Source organism: Octopus sinensis, linkage group LG15, assembly GCF_006345805.1.
Source record: "Octopus sinensis linkage group LG15, ASM634580v1, whole genome shotgun sequence".
NCBI lineage: Eukaryota > Metazoa > Mollusca > Cephalopoda > Octopoda > Octopodidae > Octopus > Octopus sinensis.
The window spans coordinates 5,247,386-5,272,721 of record NC_043011.1 but is presented as its reverse complement, the minus strand read 5'-3'; the positions used below and the strand labels follow the sequence as shown (position 1 = coordinate 5,272,721).

At 37.5% G+C, this 25,336-nt stretch overlaps 1 protein-coding gene across 1 annotated transcript in view; it reads left to right on the top strand.

The window, feature by feature from the left end:
• LOC115219906 (cysteine dioxygenase type 1) overlaps window positions 1-25,336 on the top strand; it is a 72,610-nt gene that overhangs the window by 35,474 nt on the left and 11,800 nt on the right. The window contains exons 2-3 of the mRNA XM_029790215.2: window positions 8,187-8,425; window positions 18,422-18,588. Coding sequence (XP_029646075.1) covers window positions 8,187-8,425; window positions 18,422-18,588 — 406 coding nt within the window. The remainder of the gene's footprint in view (window positions 1-8,186; window positions 8,426-18,421; window positions 18,589-25,336) is intronic.

The following is a 25,336-nucleotide window of genomic DNA, read 5'->3' as shown; positions in this document are numbered from 1 at the left end:
TTTTTTTTCCTTTTCATAAATTCAAATTATAATCTGATATAAACATTTCAATTAGCCTATATTGAAATATGTCGTTGCCACTTGGTTTTCTTTGCGGTGAAGTTTGTATGGCACTGGTGATAGTGATGGTGGTGGTAGTGGTGATGGTTGTTGTTGTTGTTGTTGGCGTTGGTGGTGGTGGTAGTGATGATAGTGGTGATTGTCATGGGGGTGGTTTGTGGTGGCAATTACAGTAATAGCGATAGAGGTGGTGGTGGTGGTGGTGGTGGTGGTGGCAGTGCTGCAGCTGCTGCTACTACTAAGGATGTTTTTTGCTGTTAGCACTGATAATGTTGGTGATGATGATGATGCAGTTGATAAGGCGGCGAGCTGGCAGAAACGTTAGCGCGCCGGGCGAAATGCTTAGCGGTATTTCGTCTGCGTTACGTTGTGAGTTCAAATTCCGCCGAGGTCGACTTTGCCTTTCATCCTTTCGGGGTCAATAAATTAAGTACCAGTTACGCACTGGGGTCGATATAATCGACTTAATCCATTTGTCTGTCCTTGTTTGTCTCCTCTGTGCTTAGCCCCTTGTGGGTAATAAAGAAATAGGTAATGATGCAGTTGAACTTTTGTTGTTGTGGTGTTGGTGTTGGTGGTGGTGGCACAGTTGGTGTTACAGATTGTGATGGTGGCTAGATGTGGTTGTTGTTTTGTTGTTGTTTAGCCCTGCCCCATGTCAAGCCAGGTTGCACAATCCTATGATCAAAGGCATCCCATTTAGGTCCTTTTCTCAATATTCAGGTCCTTTTCTCAATAACCCCGGCCTATATGGCAGAGGACACTTGCTCAAGGTGTCACACAGTGGGACTGAACCTGGAACCATGTTGTTGGGAAGCAAACTTCTTGCCATACAACCACGTGTGTGTGGTGTGTGTGTGTGTGTGTGTGTGCGCGTGCATGTGTGTGTGTGTGCGCGTGCGTGTGTGTTTGTATTTGTTCTTCTCCGTAACATTCATTGTTTGTTTATGTCCCTGTAACTTAACATCCATTGTTTGTTTGTTTACATCCTGTAACTTAACATTTCATCAAGACACCAATAGAATAAGTTTCAAGCTTAAAAAACAATGTACAGGGGTCGACTCATTTGACTCTTCAAAACAGTGTCCGAGCAGGAATTTGGTCTCATGACTGAAACAAATAAAAGATAAAAGATTTATCCATTTTCACCGGCCCTTTTTCTTAAGTAGGCTGTTGTGGGTACAGTCCTCATGCAATTCCTACATAGGGTTCTGCCAGAAGCAACCATAATTAAAATCAACTGCTCTGCCCCTAAGCATGACCAGTTAATACTATGGATATTATCATACCTATTTCTTTACTACCCACAAGGGGCTAAACACAGATAGGAAAACAAGGACAGACAAACGGATTAAGTCGATTATATTGACCCCAGTGCATAACTGGTACTTAATTTATCGACCCCGAAAGGATGAAAGGCAAAGTCAACCTCGGTGGAATTTGAACTCAGAACGTAACGGCAGACGAAATACGGCTACGCATTTCACCCAGCGTGCTAATGTTTCTGCTAGCTTGCAGCCTTCCGCCATCATGGATATCATACCATCCTGTTTGTGGTCTGCCCTTTAGGTCTTCTGTTAGTTGGCGCAGTTTGAAGAATCTTTTCTTGCACACCTTTCCTTCTGTGGAATTCTGTCTACATGACCATTTAAATTTATGCAGGTGTCTGATTTTTGCATTTTATTTTCTTTATTGCATCATTCATTCCAAATCATTTTTTACTCCTCTTTCCATTTAGTCTAACCCCACATCTCCTCTCTAGATATTAATATTATTGTGGTGATAGAGGTGGTGGAAATCAAAATAACACTGCTTATTTAAACTAAACTTAAAATATTATTATTATTATTATTGTTATTGTTATTATTGTTATTAAAAACAAAGTATGTTAAACCTGAGTGTCAATAGGTTTTATTGTAAACAATTTATTGTATCAAAAGCATAAAACATTAACTCTCAGACTAATCACTTTGTTCTTTATTTTAAGAGACCTTACTGTGTTTCAATGAACAGGTAATGCCAGGACTGAGAGAGAGAATGAAAGAAGTAGACATAGAAAAGGGGGAGAGAGCAAGAGAGAAGGAGAGAGATTGAGAACAAGAGAAAAACATGTATTACTTAAAACCTGTTTGTTTTGTCTCTTTTGATAGAGTATTTTTGTTGAAAACCGTTGCCATTCTTTTCATTAATTTTCAAAATGTGAAAAAATTAGCGAACAGCTTTGGCATTATAAAGTTGATATTATGAAGCTGGTGTTTGGAACATAAATTTTGATGGAGAATTTTAATTTAGATTACTTTAAAACAGGATTCTTGTATCGTAGTCAGAATTGGTCTCGGTTGGAATGGTAACAAAAGAGACACATCTACTATTTTGAAATTTTAATCAAATTATACTGCTGTGTAGAATAATGCTTTGTAATTAATTTTTGCATAAAAAGGTCAACATGAACATTGTTTTATAAAGTAAATGTCACATGTTTATCTGAGACTATATACCATGTTTCTGGTAGATGGAATGATATGGCTGTTTGGTTACAGTATTGCATTGCCAGCCCATTGGATCTGAGTTCATATCAGATGCAAATCCTTCAATGCATTTAGGAGGCAGAACACTTGTTTGGACAAATTTGACAACTTGTCTGATGAGGTTGAGATCGCTGCTAACCTTGAGAATGATCTTTGATCTATTGTTAAGTGGAGTATGAAATGGCTTGTAATGTTCAATCCATCGAAAACTAAACTTCTCTCAATTAATTGCTTCAGACATCCTTTCTTGCCTCGGTTTCCATGGATAGTATTGACTTCCCTGAGATTCGTTCTCTTCATCTCCTAGAAGTGACTTTCCGTAATGATAATGCAGAATTTTTCTTCAAGTAATGCCTCAAAGAGCTTATCATCAAACTCAACTGGACGTCCTGTTCGATCTTCATCTTCAAGGCTGAAATCTCCACTTCTGAATTTTTCAAACCATCTTCTGCAAGTTCTTTCATCCAAGCATTCTTTCCCATAAACAGAGAGGAGAGAGAGAGGAGAGAGAGAGAGAGAGAGAGAGAGAGAGAGAGAGAGAGAGAATGGAGGAGTGTGTTGTCATGTATACGTACATAGATAAATACATATGCATACATCTTTTTTGTATATATGTGTGCATGTGAAACAGAGTGAGAGAGTGATGTCTAAGTGGCACTCACTCCTTCTCTCTTTCATACACATGCACACATACAAAAGAGATGTATGCATATTTATTTATGTATGTATACATACATGGCAACACCCCTTCACTCTCTCTTTCACACACACATACACACATCCATTTCATATACACATCCATACATCCTTCACTTTAAAACAAAAGTAAAGAAATAGAAGATTTTTACGGAAATTAGCGAACAAAACCAGCTGTTCCTTTTGGCATTTCTGAGACAACAACCGAAAGATGGCTGGCAAAAAGAAATAGCAGTGATCACATAGAAGTATTTGAATACCTATAGTGTATTAAATCGCTATAGCAACAGATTCACTTGATAATTCTTAGACAATGACAGAAAGGAAATAAGTCACGTGTGTATGTGTGTGTGTGTGTGTGTGTGTGAGAGAGAGAGAGAGAGAAAGACAGACAGACAGACAGACAGACAGAGACAGAGAGAAGGTAAGGTAAGAGAGAACATTGTGATAAATGCTCATTAAAAACTATCTTGTAACGAATATTTAAATTTGTGAACGTGAAATATTCAATAATGAAAAGAAGTTTAGAACGTAAATTTTCCTGAAAACACCAATTTATAAAAAACTTGTTTAGTAAATATTTCTTTTAGTAATTTATCTTAGTTGTATTATATCCCTAATTTAAACAAAATTCAAGGTAACCCAACTATGTTTAGCATGCTAGAAATAGCAGCGATCACATAGTTATTATTGTAAGGCTTATAGCATTCCAAACAGCCATACCAACAAAATCACTTTGTAATTTAAAAAAAAAATTATACCAGTATATGAAAAAATTTTCATTTTATCAAAACTATTCATTGAACAAACTCTGGAAACATATTATTCTTGAAATTGTGCCTCGTATCAAAGTTATACAGCTATCTTGTCTAACAGCATTCATTCATTCAATAAATAATTTTTTTACATTACGTATATACAATAAAATGAGAGTTTTGCAAATAGCGAATTAAAACTTGAAATGAAAATATTAAAATGAATATATATTAAACAATCATTAATGAAAATAGAGGCAAGAGAGAGAGAAAGTGAGAGATTGTTGCAAATGAAAATGGAAAATTTCATGTACAACAAATTAATACTAAACATTAAAATCTACTCCGCAACAAATATTTAAATTTGTGAAAAATTTGTAGTTCAAATATTCAATAAACTTCAGAAATTGAAATTACAGGAAATTTCTTGGAACATGAATTTCTAAAAAAATTTCCAGATTGTCAAGTCTTTAATAATTACTTTCTTTTAGTACCTGCTACATACCTAATTAATAAGCAGCTTTCTCAATTATAATAGACAGACAGACAGACAGATAAGTACACCCCCCACACACCTACACTTACTTTGTTTCTTTCAGATTCTGCCTACTAAATCCACTCACTAGGCCAGGGGCAATAGTAAAAGACATTTGCCCAAAGTTCTACATAGTAGAACTAAACTTGAAGCCATGTGGTTGGGAATGCATACACACACACACACACACACACACACTTCTGTGTGTGTGTAATAAAATGACTGGATGGCCCTGGTTGGAAGGATTTTAGGCAAATCATTCAGGAATGAGTTGATGTCACACAAAAGCATTATGTAATTCAACTAGAAGTATTTGAAATTGTCACCTTTCCCCATTAGAAATTCAGTGTATCAATGGTTGGCCCATTGGGGACCTATGGCTTGACTGACACAGTTCTTCACAGAATACAAGAATATAAGATATTTAGATAAACTGAAACAGCCAGAAGCTGAAATAATGAATCTGATAACAACACTACCAACAGTAAACCATCTAAGATTACTCTATATGTCTGCCACCACAGAACAGCTGTTTATTAGAGTACAACAGTACTGAGTTCTTTATCTTGAACTTTGGATCTCACAATATTGTCGCTATCACACTCATTACAGACTATCGTAAATCACCTCTTTACCGTTTTTGGTAAATCAAGATGCACAAAACCTATGCTCCACATAGTGTTTGTAATCGGTGATGTCATACAGATACAGAGTTCAGCAGCACCTCTTGAAATTACATCTATAAGTGTCATCATAGCCCAGGTCATTATCATTTCTGATCAAATTAGAATCTACTGCATAGAGGGAGTCAATCAAAAGGTGGTGTTGGTCGTAGGTTCCTAATGAGCCAGTTTCTGATACACTGTTTTCCTAATGGTGAGAGTGACCAGAGGATTGTCTGTATTACTTGGGTGGAATAAACACTACAAAGTATTATTTTGTTTGATGCACCTGTTTATCAGCAATTTTTTTCTGATCTTCATGTCTTGCATCAATCACACACACACACTCACACCACACACACACACTCACACACACACACACACTTATATGTATATGAAATCCAGTGGGTTCCTGCAGTTTCACTCAGAAGCCTGAGATTAAATAATGGATACTGACGTCCAACCCATGCGAGCATGGAAGGCAAATGTTAAACGATGATGAGGTTATGGTAGAAGATACTTGTTGCAGGAGAAATTGAATCCAGAATCCTATGACTGTAAACCAAACTTCTTAGCCACACAGCTATTGCCTGTTTCTTTAATTAAATCAATTACTGCAGCTGCCTTCTTATTAACCCTTACAAGATCAACCCCATGTGATCAAGCACCTGCCTTAAAGTGATCATATTTAAATTACTGTCTCAGTGAAAATTACATTTTTATATGAATAATAATGAGATTTTAATTGGTCAACACTATAATCAACAACAACAACAACAACGTCCACAACAAATATGTTACTGTAAAGCCTTGATTATATTGAAAATTTACTGAAACCTGTATGCAGTCTACTCATTAATTAGAAATATAGTCAGAGAAGTATTAGCTACCCATTGGTATGAGGTATCCTCCTTAGAAGACAGAAATCATTCTACAATCAAGCATTAACCCAACCAATGAAGTTAACAGTATTAAAATGGTATTAAAAGGCGGCGAGTTGGCAGAAACGTTAGCACACCGGGCGAAATGCGTAGCCGTATTTCGTCTGCCACTATGTTCTTAGTTCAAATTCCGCCGAGGTCGACTTTGCCTTTCATCCTTTCGGGGTCGATAAATTAAGTACCAGTTACGCACTGGGTCGATGTAATTGACTTAATCCGTTTGTCTGTCCTTATTTGTCCCCTCTGTGTTTAGCCCCTTGTGGGTAGTAAAGAAATAAGTATTAAAATGGTACATCTATATATATTAGACTCCCTTGGTATCTATAAATATTTACAATTGTTGGAGATTTTGTTTTAATTAGGTTGGCCAAAATGTCCATTGCTTTTCGATTTTTTTTTAAACAAAAATTCACAGAACGATTTATTCAGTCAATGATATACTTACCATTTTCTTTAGTATCTTCTGCTAACTTGTGGGCAAATTCATTATTTCCCGCCGAAAGAGTTTCCTGTCTTTACCGGTGAAAAACTCTTTCAGATGAATTTTTTCTTCATTTTCAAAGATCAAGGTCTGTCCATTCAATGAATTTTGAAGAGACCAAAACAAGTGGAAATCTGAAGGTGCAAGGTTGGACAAATATGGACAGTGTGACAAGACTTCCCAGCCAAGCCCCAGTAACTCTTGTTGTGTCTGCAAGAGGTTTGCAGTCTGGAATTGTCAGGATTAAAGACAATGCTCTTATGATTAGCAAATGCTGGATGCTTCTAGTGAATTGTTGTGTTTAGTTTATCCCACTGGTCACAGTTCATGTTCAAATGGACAGTCCTGTCCATGGGAAGAAACACAACATTCTTCTGTCCCACCAGATTGAAAGCATAACCTATTTCAAATTAAATCTTGCTTTGAATGTTGTTTGTGGTGATTCGTTGTGCTTCCCCTATGATTGTTTGCACTTCATATTGTTATAGATGATCTATTTTTTGTCTCCTGTCCCCATTCTCTTCAAAAGAAGGATCATTTTCTTCATATTTCTGCGACGAATTGCAGATGAAAATCTTTTGCATTCAATTGGTGTGGGACCCAAGCATCAAGCCTTCTGATGTAACTAAGTAGATGCAAATGATTTTCAACACTTGGTTTGGATATCTGGAGAACATCTGTGATTGTCCTGGTCAGATAATGTGGTTTGGTATCAACTAAGTCTTTCATTTTGCACTGTTAATCTTGGTTGGCTGACCAGAGCAAGGTGCATCTTGAACCAAGAATTTTCCTGATAAAAATCTTGGAAACCACTTTTGGTAGACATATTCTACAACTGTAATCCTCTTTGCATACAGTGCATGTCTTCCTGCAGTTTTCCACCACTTGGCTTACCTTTTTTGAAATACAAAACCATAAGTTGTTGATAATGTTTGTTTCGGTTCTCCATCTCCTGGGTGATCCCAAGCACACAAAATACAACCTGTCTTCACACAAGTTCATGTCAAACTACATTGGAGTATCAGGTATCTAATAAGTGCATATTCACAAGGGACACACTGAAGTTAGCAACTTAGTAAAGTGCTTGAAGTTTAGTGTTACCAAAAACCAAAAGGACTTTTGGCCAACCCTATATATATATCTTTTAATAGTCAGAAGTTTTAACGTCACCATAACTTTCAGTCCAAGTTTCTGCATCTGTAATTTGTTACCTGTATTTGTAGTTTGGGTGTTGGACTCGTGATCCCAAGATCCTGGTTTTGATTCCCAGTCCAGTGATGCATTGTGTTCTTGAGCAAAGCACTTCATTTCATGTTGCTCCAGCCAACTCATCTGTAAAACTGGCAATCCTGTGATTGCTTGGCATCTCATTCAAGAGCACCATTGTTCTGCCCATCGAAACAACAGGATGGCATCATTCGAAAGCAACAACAATGCAAAAGAAGTGCATTGTGACCAGCAGTGTTAACAACATCCAGTGAGCTGGCTGATACAGTGATACAGCTTTTTTTTTTCCTTTTCTTTACAGATATACTAGAAATCTTGTAGATGAAGGAAATGGTAAATATAACCTGATGATCCTCTGCTGGAATGAAAGCCAAGGTAGCAGCATCCATGCCCATTCAAAATCTCATTGTTTCCTCAAAGTTTTGTTAGGAACTGTTAAAGAAGAGCAGTTTGAATGGCCCTCAGACGCCAGAGAGGAAGCAGAAATGAACAAAAAAGAAGAGGCAATTTATGGAGAAAACTCTGTTACTTACATCAATGGTAAAGTATTCTTTTCATTTGTTAATCCTCACTAATTTTTGTTTATATTAGAAGTTAGACCCGGCAGGACACGTGAGGCCATAACCCATGGCCCCTACCTGGGACGTAGTCAGTCCACCTGTGCATACCTTCCTTTTGGGACACATAACTCTACTTGTGAAGACCTGTTGAGACAAGTGAAAATCAAATCAAATCAAAATCGATGAACATCAATGGAATTTGTATTTTTGTGGTACCAGTGCTGGTGGCACATAAGAAAACCATCTGAACGTGGCCATAGCCAGTACCGCATCGACTGGCCTCCATGCTGTGGGCACGTAACAAACACCATCCGATCGTGGCTGTGCCAGCCTCGCCTGGCCTCCGTGCCGGTGGCACGTAAAAAGCACCATCCGAGCGTGGCCGTTTGCCAGCCTCGTCTGGCACCTGTGTCGGTGGCACAAAAAACACCATCCGAGCGTGGCCGTTTGCCAGCCTCATCTGGCACCTGTGTCGGTGGCACATAAAAAGCACCCACTACACTCATGGAGTGGTTGGCGTTAGGAAGGGCATCCAGCTGTAAAAACTGTCAAGACAGATAGAAGAGCATGGCACATTCCTTAGGCTTGCCAGCTCTTGTCAAACTGTCCAGCCCATAACAGCATGGAAGACAGACATCAAATGACAGGCAACAACCACGATGACTTTTTCTTGATATAGCTTTGCTTATACACATACCCCAAATGTAGTTTTTTATGGTTTTTCAATAATCTTTTATGCATAATACCAACTGAAAGGTAAGATATCAGTCTCCATCTATGCTATCATGTTTTGATTAAAAGTTAGCAGTATGCATACTCTCTTTACTTGTTTCAGTCATTTGACTGCAGCCATGCTGGAGCACCGCCTTTTAGTCGAGCAAATCGACCCCGAGACTTATTCTTTGTAAGCCCAGTACTTATTCTATCGGTCTCTTTTGCCGAACCGCTAAGTGACGGGGACGTAAACACACCAGCATCGGTTGTCAAGCAATGCTAGGGGGACAAACACAGACACACACACACACACATACATATATATATATATATATATATATATATATATATATATACATATATACGACAGGCTTCTTTCAGCTTCCGTCTACCAAATCCACTCACAAGGCATTGGTCGGCCCGGGGCTATAGCAGAAGACACTTGCCCAAGATGCCATGCAGTGGGACTGAACCCGTAACCATGTGGTTGGTTAGCAAGCTACTTACCACACAGCCACTCCTGCGCCTATGCATATGTCATTCATAATTTATTTTTTACCAAACACTTATTATGTTTTATGTAAGATATTAAAACAAAGTTTTGAGCATGGTTACTGGTAAATTAAATGGAAACTGAAGAAGTCATCATTCTATTTTTAAAGTAATGTACAAGTAACCCTGTTGCGCTCATACATGGAGCTGAAATTCAGATCTCACATGAAGATGTAATGTACTGACTGTAAAAGGTTTCAGTCTTTTTTTCTCTCTTAAGCACAGGCATGGCTTGTGATTGAGAAAATTGCTTCCTAACTATTGAGTCTCAGGTTCAATCTCATCTCACTGTGTAGTACATTGGGAAAGTGTATTCTGCTACAGACCTGGCCAACAAAAGCCTTATGTGTGAATTTTGGTAGATGGAAACTAGAAGAAGCCCATCGTGTATATATGTGTGTGTGTGTGTATTTTAACATCATGTGGTGGTTATAAATGAGCATCATCATCATCATCATCATCATCATCATCATCATAGATGCTATGTTGTTCGTTGTCAGTCTTCTGTCCGGCCATTGGGGAAATATTACGTTGCTGGGAAACAAAGGTTGGTGACAGGAGGAGCATCCTGTCATAGAAAGTCTGCCTCAACGAATACCATTAGAATCTTCAAATCCATACAAGCATGGAAAATTGGACCCTAAATGGTGGGAAAGGGGTCGGGGAAACAGCAGTGGCATTAAGCAAAACTCTGAATAACAAGATAAAAACAAAACAAAACAAATGACTTACTGTTTAACCAAGTTAAATAAATAATCAATTAATTAGTTGGATAGTTAACTAATTGACTAATAATAAAGGAGTGGAATTGAACAAGTGTTTGTGTTAATGATATTAGCATAACGACTGATGCATATATATAATTTTAATGAGTTTTGTCAGGTACTGTGGTGGTTTGAAAAAGTAGTGATGTGATATCTGGAAAAATCAGCTTATCCATGTTTCATTCCCATTGGTGCTGGATTGGAGAGAGTCTACTCTTTTTACACTTTTTACTCTTTTTTATTTGTTTCAGTCATATGACTGCGGCCATGCTGGAGCACCGCCTTTAATCGAGCAACTCCACCCCGGGACTTATTCTTTGTAAGCCCAGTACTTATTCTATCAGTCTCTTTTGCTGAACCGCTAAGTGACAGGGACATAAACACACCAGCATCGGTTGTCAAGCAATGCTAGGGGGACAAACACAGACACACAAGCACATACACATAAATATATATATATATATATATACATATATACGACGGGCTTCTTTCAGTTTCCATCTACCAAATCCACTCACAAGGCTTTGGTCGGCCCAAGGCTATAGTAGAAGACACTTGCCCAAGGTGCCACACAGTGGGACTGAACCCGGAACCATGTGGTTGGTAAACAAGCTACTTACCACACAGCCACTCCTGCGCCTATCTATATTATATTTGCACATAATATACTTATTTAATCCATTAACCTTCTGATGACTGTCAAACGCAGTGTTTATTCATTCATATTTCGTTTTTGGATTTGGTTTGCAAGGTTCTTTATATGAGTTCGTGTGTTGAAGCATATTCTGTTGTGTCTGGGGAGAGTCATTTTCTTTTTGTGCCTTATAATATAACACACTCACCAGTAAAATTTCCACTTTTTTCTTTTTTTTTTTCCTAAAATTTTCGTTGCGTCTTGCAACCTTTTTAATCATTTTGACTCATATTGTTTTAAATTATTCCTTTGACGTTTAAACCAGTTATATTTGGCCTAAATATTTGACTTGTTTTGTGCTCAAACCAGCTAGATCAGACCCCTCACATCTGGTTGGCAATGTCATTCTAATTTTAATATGAATGATAATGAGATTTTAATTGGTCAACACTACAGTCAACAACAACTCACAATAACAACAATGTCCACAACAAATATGTTACTGTAAAGCCTTGATTATATTGAAAATTTACTGAAACCTGTATGCAGTCTACTCATTAATTAGAAATATAGTCAGAGAAATATTAGCTACATAGGCGCTGGAGTGGCTGTGTGGTAAGTAGCTTGTTTACCAACCACATGGTTCCGGGTTCAGTCCCGCTGCGTGGCACCTTGGGCAAGTGTCTTCTGCCATAGCCCCGGGCTGACCAATGCCTTGTGAGTGGATTTGGTAGATGGAAACTGAAAGAAGCCCGTCGTATATATATATATATATGCATGTGTGTGTTTGTATGTCTGTGTTTGTCCCCCTAGCATTGCTTGACAACCGATGCTGGTGTGTTTATGTCCCCGTCACTTAGCGGTTCAGCAAAAGAGACTGATAGAATAAGTACTGGGCTTACAAAATAATAAGTCCTGGGGTCGAGTTGCTCGATTAAAGGCGGTGCTCCAGCATGGCCGCAGTCAAATGACTGAAACAAGTAAAAGAGTAAAAGAGTACCCATTGATATGAAGTATCCTCCTTAGAATCAACAATCGCATCATTGGACTCTCAAAGCTATGAGATACTACATGATTAATTCAAAACATTGTGAATAAATAAGTATTATATTTGAAAGGATAATCTGAATGCTAATGGCTTAATCCTGCATTGTCTTGTAACTTTGGAATATTGATGATGTAATTACTCTTTTACTTGTTTCTGGCCATGCTGGAGCACCGCCTTTAGTCGAACAAAACGACCCCAGGACTTATTCTTTGTAAGCCTAGTACTTATTCTATCGGTCTCTTTTGCTGAACCGCTAAGTTACGGGGATGTAAACACACCACTATCGGTTGTCAAGCGATGTTGGAGGGACAAACATATACACACATATATACATATATACGATAGGCTTCTTTCAGTTTCTGTCTACCAAATCCACTCACAAGGCTTTGGTCAGCCCGAGGCTATAGTAAAAGACACTTGTCCATGGTGCCATGCAGTGGGACTGAAATCAGAACCATGTGGTTGGTAAGCGAGCTACTTACCACACAGCCACTCCTATGGCAATTGTTTATTTTTAGTATGACATCCAGGGTAGGTTGTGATAGGCTGGACCTGGCAAGTTTGAACATAAAGCAGAATATTTGGGCCAGATACAACCAGGTTAAATGCTAAAGGGTGAAACCAATTTTATATGAAAATCACCAGTAATGTAGCATGAAGCTCATAATCAGAGCTTGACAAGATATAGATGACAAAGATCAACTGACTGATTGATTTGCTTGGAAATTAGCTGGATCTGTAACACAATATAATAGACCCATGAACACTCTGTTGAAGATTTTCCATTGACCAAACAAATACTGGCAATTAAATTAGCCCAATATTAATTTTTGAATCTATGCAAAAGAATTTGTTGAAAGCATATAGATATATAGATAGAACTCCTGCTTAGATTAAACCTGAATGAGCACACACCATTGATTAAATGCATTCCAGCTGTCACTATTCTGGGTTTTTTAAACATTTTTTGTTTGTTTTTTTTTTTCTATTTTGGCAGTACATGTAGGACTGTTATCCAGTATGCCTCTTTAAACCTGAGTTGATAAATCTTTTACCTTTGATTCATGACTAAGACAATCATCATCATCGTCGTCATAATCATAGTCGTCCTCATTTAATGTCCATGTTCCATGCTGGCATGAGTAGGATGGTTTCACAGGATCCAATGGGTCCTAGGACCACATTGAGTTCCAGTGTTTGCTTTGGCATGGTTTTTGTGGTTGGATGTCCTTAATGCCAACCACTGTACAGCATAGACTGGGTGATTTTTATTTTTTTGTGCCACCTGTGCTGTTGAGGTTGCCATGTAGCTTGTAGGAGCCTTAGGGTAAATGGATGGGGTGTCATCTTCATGCTAGGAGATGAGGGGCATAGAGCAGATCCCTACCAAGGGACCTGCATGGCTACTCACATCTGGTGGGAGTAAAGAGGCAGCAGTAGGGATAGAGAAAATGTTCAGTAGGAGCTGCAAGACATAGGTGATGATAAGGGGTCCTGGTGGCCTTTTAAGGCACAAGCTGAGTAGAAGTGGGTGTGCCCCCGTGCCGGTGGCATGTAAAAAGCACCATCCGTCCGTGGCCGTCTGCCAGCTTCGTCTGGCACCTGTGCGGGTGGCACGTAAAAAGCACCCACTACACTCATGGAGTGGTTGACGTTAGGAAGGGCATCCAGCCGTAGAAACACTGCCAGATCAGACTGGGCCTAATGCAGCCTTCTGGCTTCACAGACCCCAGTTGAACCGTCCAACCCATGCTAGCATGGAAAGCGAACGCTATATGATGATGATATGGGAAGGTGAATGAGGGGTAGGAAAGGCAGACTACCAAAATGGATAGGGTTGAAAGGTGGATGAGACAAAAGCCATGAGCTGATGAAAATAGAGGGATACAGAAAAATGGGGTTGGGATAAGCAGCAGGAGTAGGAAGATGATACAGTTGGAGACAAGAGAGTAGGAAGAGGTAGGTCTAGTGCATGAGTGGTGGGAGCCACTGGAATGGGTTGAGAATCGATATGAAGAATTCAAAAGGTACTGCAGCCATTGTGTTGTAATTCTGAGCCAAGCATGTTCTGGGGAGGAACGACTGGATTTAGTGGTTAGAGTGGACCCCCTAGAAATATAGTCAGAGAAGTATTTGCTACCCATTGGTATGAGGTATCCTCCTTAGAAGACATAAATTATTCTACATTCAAGCATTAACCCAACCAATGAAGTTAACAGTATTAAAATGGTATTAAAAGGTGGCGAGCTGGCAGAAACGTTAGCACACCGGGCGAAAGGTGTAGCCGTATTTCGTCTGCCATTATGTTCTTAGTTCAAATTCCGCCGAGGTCGACTTTGCCTTTCATCCTTTCGGGGTCGATAAATTAAGTACCAGTTATGCACTGGGGTCGATGTAATCGACTTAATCCGTTTGTCTGTCCTTGTTTGTCCCCTCTGTGTTTAGCCCCTTGTGGGTAGTAAAGAAATAGGTACTTATTTTATCGACCCCAAAAGGATGAAAGGCAAAGTCGACCTCAGTGGAATTTGAACCCAGAACGTAACAGCAGACGAAATACGGCTACGCATTTCGCCCGGCGTGCTAACGTTTCTGCCAGTTCGCCGCCTTAACCCCAACCTGCCTAATGTCAAATACTGCTGCTGCTGATGATGATGTTGATGACCATACTCTAAAGACTGATATTATTTAGTACTCTTCCTGTACAAATGCATTAACACAGATAATAGTAAAAGTGCATTAGGTTGATGAAAAGCTGCAAGGACATTCAGCAGAAGCCTGAAACACAAACCAACCAATGGCATTCACTCAAAGGTGGCTGTGAGAGAAGCTGTTTTGAACTTATTTCCACCAGTCTTCTCTTTTCTTCCCTTCCATCCTTGCACTTTCTCTTTCTCTCTCCACCCTTTCTCTCTCCCTATTTCTCTGTCCTCTCTCTTTTATTATCCACAACGCATCTAACCACTTTTCATTTGCCCATCACCAACCAGTTGTTGAAATTTCAAAAAAGTATTACCATAAGTGCACTGCACTACAGGTTATCAGGAAACACCACCACCCTCCACATTGCAACTCCTCTCTCTCTCATTCTCTCTTTCTCTCTCATTCTCTCCTTCTTACTCTTTCTTCCTTGGTTTTTCATTAGCACCACCCCACTCCTTTAATTGAAACCATTTATTCTATACTACCTTTGAGAATGTTAAATTTCCTGGATGAAAACTTTTCGAAGTGTTGATTCAATGAGACAGGAAAACTAAAAGTTGGTGTCTGTCTGTATGTATATACATACATAGACACACACATATATCTAAAACTCTGCCACATACATATACATATGTGTATGTACATGTGTGTGTATGTGTGTGTGTGTGTGTGTGTGTGTGTATATATATATATACACACACACACACAGATATTTATATATGTATTATATATATAAATAGTATGCTCATGAGAAATTAAGTCCAAATACATTTTTTGGGATTTAATATGTTTGTTTGTGTGTGTGTGTGTGTGTGTGTGTTGTGTGTGTGTGTGTGTGATTGCAAAAAGGAGAATAGTAATTAAAGTTAAGCATATACAAGTTAATGAAACCTATAAAATTTGATATGATAATAGTTTAACCTTTTCTTGTTGGTGCATGAACTCTGTGAAACTTTGGCCTGTTAAATCCAATGATTTAAAGTCTGTTGCTCTACAGCAGCCGACGTGAAAGCAGAAGACATACTGAATTGAACAGGACACAAACATCATAAAGATCACTTAATAAGTCTGCAAAAGTGCTCACTGCTGTTAGACGGGTTCGGGATCTTCTAATTTGCTGACTGAAAGGTGGACAGGTCAGATTTGGTTATCAAAGCTAATAGTAAATTTCCCACAGATTGCACCCTGCCACATGGAAAACAGAAGGATACATTGCAGTTTGGGAGAAAGATAGGATGGTATCATGTTCTGAATGGAATGCATTTGATTGGGAACCTGCTTGATCTGGGGCTCACTCACTATTATTGTTAGTAGTTACAAAATGAACAGATAGAGTGGAGGTGCAATGGCTCAGTGGTTAGGGCAGCGGACTCGTGGTTGTAGGATCATGGTTTCGATTCCTAGACCGGGCGTTGTGAGTGTTTATTGAGCGAAAACACCTAAAGCTCCACAAGGCTCCTGCAAGGGGTGGTGGCAATCCCTGCTGTACTCTTTCGCCACAACTTTCTCTCACTCTTTCTTCTGTTGGCCTGCTCACTTAGCCAGCGGGGTGGCGTCATTTGAAGGCTAAAACAATACGAAGTGCATTGTGACCAGCGATGTGTAGCAACATCTGATGGCCTGGTCGGTCACGTGATCACATGATATAGGTAGATTATATTATATCACACACACACACACATTATTATTGTATATTATATATTATTATATTATATATATATATATATATATATATATATAGTAGTTGTATACTTATTTCTTTACTGCCCACAAGGGGCTAAACACAGAGAGGACAAACAAGGACAGACAAACAGATTAAGTTGATTACATCGTCCCCAGTGCGTAACTGGTACTTAATTTATCGACCCCGAAAGGATGGAAGGCAAAGTCGACCTCGGCGGAATTTGAACTCAGAACGTAGCACCTGACGAAATACTGCTAAGCATTTCGCCCGGCGTGCTAACGTTTCTGCCATCTCGCCGCCCTTGTATACTGTCAGCTTAACGTAACAGTCCCATACGGGACGACAGTATACAACCACTCTATTGCTCCACCACCGCTCATGTCTGAGACATTTAGAAATTCAATATTTCTAATATATATATATACACATTATTATATCATCATTGTCATCATTGTTTAATGTCTGCCTTCCATACCAGCATGAGTTGGACAGTTTGATAGGAGCTGGCCAGGCAAGAAACAGCACCAGACTTCTGTGTCTGTTTTGGCAGGGTTTTTATGGTTGTATGCCCTTCCTAACACCAACTCCCCAGCAGAGTATATATTATATTAGATCATATTATATAATATAATTGAAACATCTGTAAGGGATGATGATTAATTTTCTGTTAATAACAAACAATTAACTTCCAAATTTCCATTTTCTTTTTCTTCTTTATAGATAGATAGATAGATACATACATACATACATACATACAAAAATACATATATTGTGTGTGTGTAGTGAGAAAAAGACTGACAGACATATATCATTTCATGCACTTTTCTTATCTGCTTTGATATCACCTCCAACCAAATACACATATGTGTATGCACATACACCCACACCACTGCACAAATGAGATCAACCTTCACCTTGCTTGTCATCTGTTACATAGAAACATCATCCACATGTGAAAACCTCACTGGAATTGCATAATCATGGTTAGCACCATTTCATTCTTTTTACAAATCTTCAGCATGATATAACCTGTTAATTATCAATTAATTTCATTAAAATTAAAGGTGAAATTAATTACAGTCTGAAAGAAATTCATAGAATTTTTTTGTTTGCTTTTTTTCCTTCATAGAATGCCTGTAGTTTAGGAATTGAGAGAAAGATAGAATATTATTAGTATTTATGAGGAATTCTGCATGTGGAAATGTCATAGAATAGTTAATCACCCATGAATAATGTTTGAGAAGAGATGTGCCAAGAACACCATCCGAGCGTGATCATTGTGATCGTTGCCAGAGCAGCCAACTGGCTTCCGTACCCATGGCACGTAAAAGGGCACCATTTCAATCGTGATTGTTGTCAACGTTGCTTCACTGGCACCTGTGTCGGTGGCACGTGTAAAAGATTTGAGCGAGGTCATTGCCAGTACCGCCTGACTGGCCCCCGTGCAGGTGGCACGTAAAAAGCACCCACTACACTCTCGGAGTGGTTGGCGTTAGGAAGGGCATCCAGCTGTAGAAACTCTGCCAGATCAAGACTGGAGCCTGGTGCAGCCATCTGGTTGCCAGCCCTCAGTCAAAACCGTCCAACCCATGCTACCATGGAAAACGGACGTTAAACGATGATGATGATGATATTTTTTCAGGTTGTTACTTTCTCCCATATATGTGAACCATACTTCACTCATTTTATTTCTTCTATATCTGAATATCTTCCCTTGCTCCTGCTCATATTTCACCTCTATATAACACTACACTTGCTATCCACACCCCTAATAGTTCAGAGATAGACAAGACCTTCAGCAAATTTCCTATCCTCTGCTTCCTTGTTCTGTAATTGATAGTTCTTCATTGATAGGCTTTTGTTTTCTTCTTATTTTCTAGACTCTATTGGACTTCACCGGATGGAAAATCATAGCCATAGTGACAAAGCTGTCACCTTACACCTGTACTCACCACCATTTCGTAGCTGTAAAACATTTGATGAAAGAACTGGACACATGAGCGTTGCTCCAATGACATTTTGGTCCAAATATGGAAAGAAAATTCCGGTAAGAAATGGTTGTTTTCTTGTCACAGTATTACAGTTATCTTGTAAATTCTGTTAAAACAGTGAGGTATGAATGTAACTGAGTCCATAACAATAAGGCAAGTGACCTTATGACCAAAGAGATGGACTCATAATGCACCTAACTATGAGGTTGTGGATTCAGTTCCTGGATAAGGTGGCATAAATTGTACTTAAACGACGCCCTTCATTTCATATTGCTCCAGTCCCCGCAGTTGAAATGAATAGCAGCCAAGTGCCGGTGCAGCTTCTCTTTCTCCCCAGCTGTTACATCCTAGCTGTCACATTGGATCAAGAGTAGGCTGAAAGAATATCTATGTCTGTTTACAACTACATAGGAAAGTATGATAATTAGTGCAAGTTCGTTACATGCTGCCAAGTCATCATACTCGTTCACAAATGACATCTACATTGTTTTCCTTATTATATTCAGTGCTGTTTTAAACATGTTGTAATGAATATTTTTTTTTCTCTTTATGAAGTGCAAAGTATATTCACATATAGGCGCAGGTGTGGCTGTGTGGTAAGTAGCTTGCTAACCAACCACATGGTTCCGGGTTCAGTCCCACTGCGTGGCATCTTGGGCAAGTGTCTTCTGCTATAGCCCCGGGCCAACCAATGCCTTGTGAGTGGATTTGGTAGACGGAAACTGAAAGAAGCCTGTCGTATATATGTGTATATATATATATGTATGTTTGTGTGTCTGTGTTTGTACCCCTAGCATTGCTTGACAACCGATGCTGGTGTGCTTACGTCCCTGTCACTTAGCGGTTCGGCAAAAAGAGACCGATAGAATAAGTACTGGGCTTACAAAGAATAAGTCCCGGGGTCGATTTGCTTGACTAAAGGCGGTGCTCCAGCATGGCCGCAGTCAAATGACTGAAACAAGTAAAAGAGTAAAGAGTATATAGGCGCAGAAGTGGTTGTGTGGTAAGTAGCTTGCTAACCAACCACATGGTTCCAGGTTCAGTCCCACTGCGTGGCATCTTGGGCAAGTGTCTTCTGCTATAGCCCCGGGCCGACCAATGCCTTGTGAGTGGATTTGGTAGACAGAAACTGAAAGAAGCCTGTCGTATATATGTGTATATATATATATGTATGTTTGTGTGTCTGTGTTTGTCCCCCTAGCATTGCTTGACAACCGATGCTAGTGTGTTTACGTCTCCGTCACTTAGCAGTTCGGCAAAAGAGACTGATAGAATAAGTACTGGGCTTACAAAGAATAAGTCCCAGGGTCGATTTGCTCGACTAAAGGCGGTGCTCCAGCATGGCTGCAGTCAAATGACTGAAACAAGTAAAAAGAGTATATTATTAGTATTGTCCGCCTTACAATACAGATTGAAAGTATGGACAATATACTGCAAGCAGCCAAATAATCCTGTATGTATTCATGATGAGATACATAAAACAGATCATGTATACAACATACAGAGACAAGGTGTGGAACACCTTGTCTCTACATGATCTGTTTCATGGGAAAAGTTAAGCTTCTTAACCCTTTTGATACCAAGCCATTCTAGACCACCCCTAATTCTATGATACAAACTTCTTGTTTTTAAGTGTTCCAAATCAAAACCTTCTGACAAAATTCATGTTCATTTTTGTTTCAAATACCAGTTTGAAAATGTTGAAGTTATTTTACTAAATTCTTGATTACTTTCCAAATGAATTAAAACAAAAGCACTGCAATTCAACAGAAATATGGTAAAAAAAAAAGAGTTAGAATGGAAAAAAAAACAGGAAAAAAACAGACTAATCACGCTAATTATTACAACCAGGCTTTAGCTGCTAATGGGTTCAAACAGATCCTTAAATCTGTTAAGGATACTAAACTAAAGATCTACATGGTACATATGGAATTAAAAAATAAGAAATAAAGATAACCTCAGCAATAAAAATAACACTCAATTAATACAAAATGGAGAAACCTCTATAAAATACAACAAAAAATATAGTAAAAGTGATGATAGATATAGAAATAAATATAGTAATAACAATAAACTCTTAGCAAAAAATACACAAATCTTTAAATCAATATATAAATGTAATAAACTACCTAATAACAGTGGAAAGAGAGAAATTATTTGGTATACACCTCCATTTTCATTAAATGTAAAAGGTTTAGCAAAAAAAAATTTTAAACATTGTTAAATAAAGTTTTCCTAGTAATCACAAATATCACCATATATTTAACAGATCATCAATTAAAATATCCTTCGCTACAACACCAAACATAGGCTCTATTATTGCCAGTTCTAATAGAAGAAAAATTAACCCTTTCGTTACTATATTTCTGACCAAAATACACCCCTTGTGTGTTTCAATTAATTTCTAACGTAATCATAAATTTAGTCTGGTTTCATTAAACAACTATAACTTTTTTATTTATCAATATATTAACATGAATTTTGGAAGATAATTTAATGAAATGTTCTCAACCAATTCTATACTATAATTTTTGTCACAAAGTGACTCTAATTGCAGGTAGATACAGGTAAATTCAACAATATATAAAATTATTAAAATTTTGTTCAAACATCGCTATAAAAAATGGGTTTTAGCATTTGCTGCTTAGAGAAACAAGAGACTTTTTCATCAAAACAAAATCAGGTCATAAAATGAAGATGGCATCACAACACACTGACATGTGCAGCATATATATATATATATATATATACATTTATGCCTTAGGTAGTACAATACCACAAGCTAATAGTAATAATAATTCACAAATAGTAAATATATTCAATTGGGTATACAACAAAATTTTACGATAGAATTTGTTATTCTGGGTAACTTTCTGATACCCATAATAATATTTATGGCAAAATAGGCCTTAATTTCATTTAAGGTTGTGGGAAATAACAAACTATCCTTTCTTTCGCTTTGTTTACGTTTAGCGTAACGGTTCGTTTCTGCCGTAATGATTTCAAATAGGCTCATTCGAAAAAGTAAAAAGAAATAGTCTAAGGCTTTACTCTTCTGGGAAAGTCTGTGGCTTGGTCCAGTTTCTTCAGAAAAATCACCGAAAGAAACAGTTTTTAAATTTTCACTCCATTCAGGTGCCAATTCATTTTCTTTATCGCTGTCGGAGCTCTCAGATTCACTGTTTTCACTTTCGGAAAATGAAACATCAGATTCATTATCAAATACCTCATGCTTTTTTTTTCAGTCATAGAGTTAGATTTATGAAGGTCTTCAAGTAGAAAATCCTTCGAATTCTGACTCGCTGCTTGATATAATGAAATTCGTATCCATTTTTTGTCAGAATTACAAATTTTGAAAACACAATAGGAACAAATTTCGGAAAAAAATCTCCCATCATCATCATCATCATCATCATTTAACGTCCGTTCTCCATGCTAGCATGGGTTGGACGGTTCGACCGGGGATCTGGGAAGCCAGAAGGCTGCACCAGGCTCCAGTCTTATCTGGCAATGTTTCTACAGCTGGATGCCCTTCCTAACGCCAACCACTCCGTGAGTGTAGTGGGTGCTTTTTACGTGCCATAATTCACGGAATTAAAATTACACTTCGATTTTTGTACAAAACTGTATTTGAAGTGTTTACGAAGTATAATACATGTTTTCACGAATGTACTAAAGAGATTTACTCTGATATTCTCATTTAAATATGAATAGGTAAATTCGGGCGGTTTGGGGCGGCTTGGTCACATTAACCAAAATTTTTTTCAGGCGGTTTGGTAACGAAAGGGTTAATATACATAAAAATAGCTTTAGTAATAACAGCAATAACAATACTAATGATGAAATAAACAGTAGCACTAAGATTCCATATGATTCTCAAAATACCAGAACACACAACAATGATATCAATGGAACAAAATCCTAACAAAATTCTAATAACCATGTATCTGAAAATATACAATATGCCTTAGGTAGTACAATACCACAAGCTAATAGTAATAATAATTCACAAATAGTAAATATATTCAACTCCAAGACGAATAAGACTACGGCAAATTCAGCGATAACATTAAACACTATAACAAATAATCATAATAATATTGAATAGTAAACCTCTGAACAGAAATATAAAAATAAAAATTGCTCATGTAAAAATAAAGAAGGTAAATGTAGAAGATTCAACATGATATACAAATGCATAGTTAATGGATAGTTTAAGTAATAAGGTATACATAGGGAGTTCTGTAAATTTTAAGCAAAGATTTTTAGCACACATATATTCCTTTAAGCCTAATATAACTAGTAATACTACGTCATTAACTACCCATATACATAAATTGAAACAAAATAAAGTTAACTATAGATTAGATTAGATTGGTCAATAATAGATTCTGCTACACCATACACACATAAGTCTAATAACTGCTGTCTCTGTACAAAGGAATCACTGTATATTTTACTGTATGGTCAAAAGATATTAATAAATTGTCAATCAGAAACGCTTTCAACATATACTCTTTTACTCTTTTACTTGTTTCAGTCATTTGACTGTGGCCATGCTGGAGCACCGCCTTTAATCGAGCAACTCGACCCTGGGACTTATTCTTTGTAAGCCCAGTACTTATTCTATCGGTCCCTTTTGCTGACGGGGACATAAACACACCAGTATCGATTGTCAAGCAATGCTAGGGGGACTAACACAGACACATATACATACACACACACACACACACACACATATATATATATATATATATATATACATATATACGACGGGCTTCTTTCAGTTTCCGTCTACCAAATCCACTCACAAGTCTTTGGTCGGCCCGAGGCTATAGTAGAAGACACTTGCCCAAGGTACCACACAGTGGGACTGAACCCGGAACCATGTGGTTGGTAAACAAGTTACTTACCACTCAGCCACTCCTGCGCCTATGGACATAGGTTCTATAAAACTTTTAAATATTATAAAAGATCCAATAAAGATTTACATTAGTGTTTATTATTCATTATTTAAAGTAACAAGATAATAAAGAGATAATTGTAAATAGATTGGTAGATAAAGTAACTAAAATTTTTGACTATAAACATGTTTATACAACACATATTATACATTAAATAATTGATAAATTGGTTTTCTTAAAATTTGGACCTGTACACATTTAACCTACAATAAATAGACCTTTACAGTTGTAAAAAAAAAATTTTTAATGTAAATTGGTATCTTCCAGTTATACAAATAAGAATTTAATACTAATACTTTTGACCTCCAAAATTAACCTTCTACATCTCAAACTGAGTTGCTGTGAATTGTTGTATCAGAAAAATTTGTGCTGTTTTGCAGCAGTTTTTATGTTTGTGCTGTCTCTCCACGTTTGAGGAGGGATGGCTAAATATTTAGGAAAAAAACACGTTTGAGGAGGGATGGCTAAATATTTAGGAAAAAAACATGTTTTATTCAGACCTAAGCGGGTCAGAGTTGTCATCAGAATTATTGTCATCCAAGGAGGAGCTTGTGCAAATGGTAGAATTAATGGACAATTACCTGAAGAAAAAGAGTTTCGCAGAGGCGACGGAGATTCCTAAAAAAAGAGGTATACCTGGAAAATTTAAGAAATTTCAAAAAAATGTTAAATAGAGAAGGTGGTGATGTGAAATTGTCACCACCTCAGGAAGTTAGGAGGAATATAGAAGAAAAGAAGATAGTCTATAAAGTTTATTCAGTAAAAGAAAAAAGAATTGAAAGTGAACCTTCGGAAGTGATAAAAAAGGCATTGAGGCCAATCTGGCAAGATATAAAATATCAACCAGAGAAAGCTGATATGGCACTGTTGATGTATATTTTAACAGTATTATCACACCCTAAATACATTTGAAAGAAAAGCTGCTCCCCCCACATACACCCCCACACAGGGAGAGATATCTACTGATATATATATATATTTATATATATATATAAATGTATTTATATATATATATATATATATATATATATATATATAGATATATATATATATATGCTGCACATGTCAGTGTGTTGTGATGCCATCTTCATTTTATGACCTGATTTTGTTTTGATGAAAAAGTCTCTTGTTTCTCTAAGCAGCAAATGCTAAAAATAGATAACTTTTGTCTAGTCTGCTGTGCCTTTTTCTGTCTGCTGAAGGGAAACCAGAAACAATAACAGAATTTCTCAGTTCTCATTGCAACCTTTTGGTATTTTTGTTAACCTGGTTTTGTCACGTGTTTCAGAACTCATTCATGTTGATCGCTTAAGCTTCCATTTTAACAATTTTCTTCCATTGGAACTTTTAGGAACAATAACAATAAATGTTTAAGGCCATTTATGCCTGTCAGAGTAATAGTAAGTCTTATGGGCTCCAGAACAATAAAGTACTAGTCAAGCACTGAAGTTGATATAATTAATAAGCCCGTTCTCCCAAAAATTCCAAGTCTTGTGCCGATCTATATTAGAAAGGAATATTTTCAAAGGATGATCTTCCCTTTGCTACCTCTTTTAGTTAACTCTTATGCAATGCAAGGATTTTGTATAGCTATTTTGAGACTTAGATATACACATGCTATTATGTTTAGCTTTAGGTAATTGTTGACTATTTGCAGACCAGTGAAAAGCTGGTAAAAGGCCTAAGAAAGATGTGAAATGTAGGTCCCATTTCAGATATTTCATGAAGCATTTTAGTTAATCAGTATTTAATACATATGATTTATGTATAGGTAGATAAAGTGTACACAAAGTGTCCTTCATGTACATAAAAGTAATGGAAGAGAATAAAAGCACTTGGA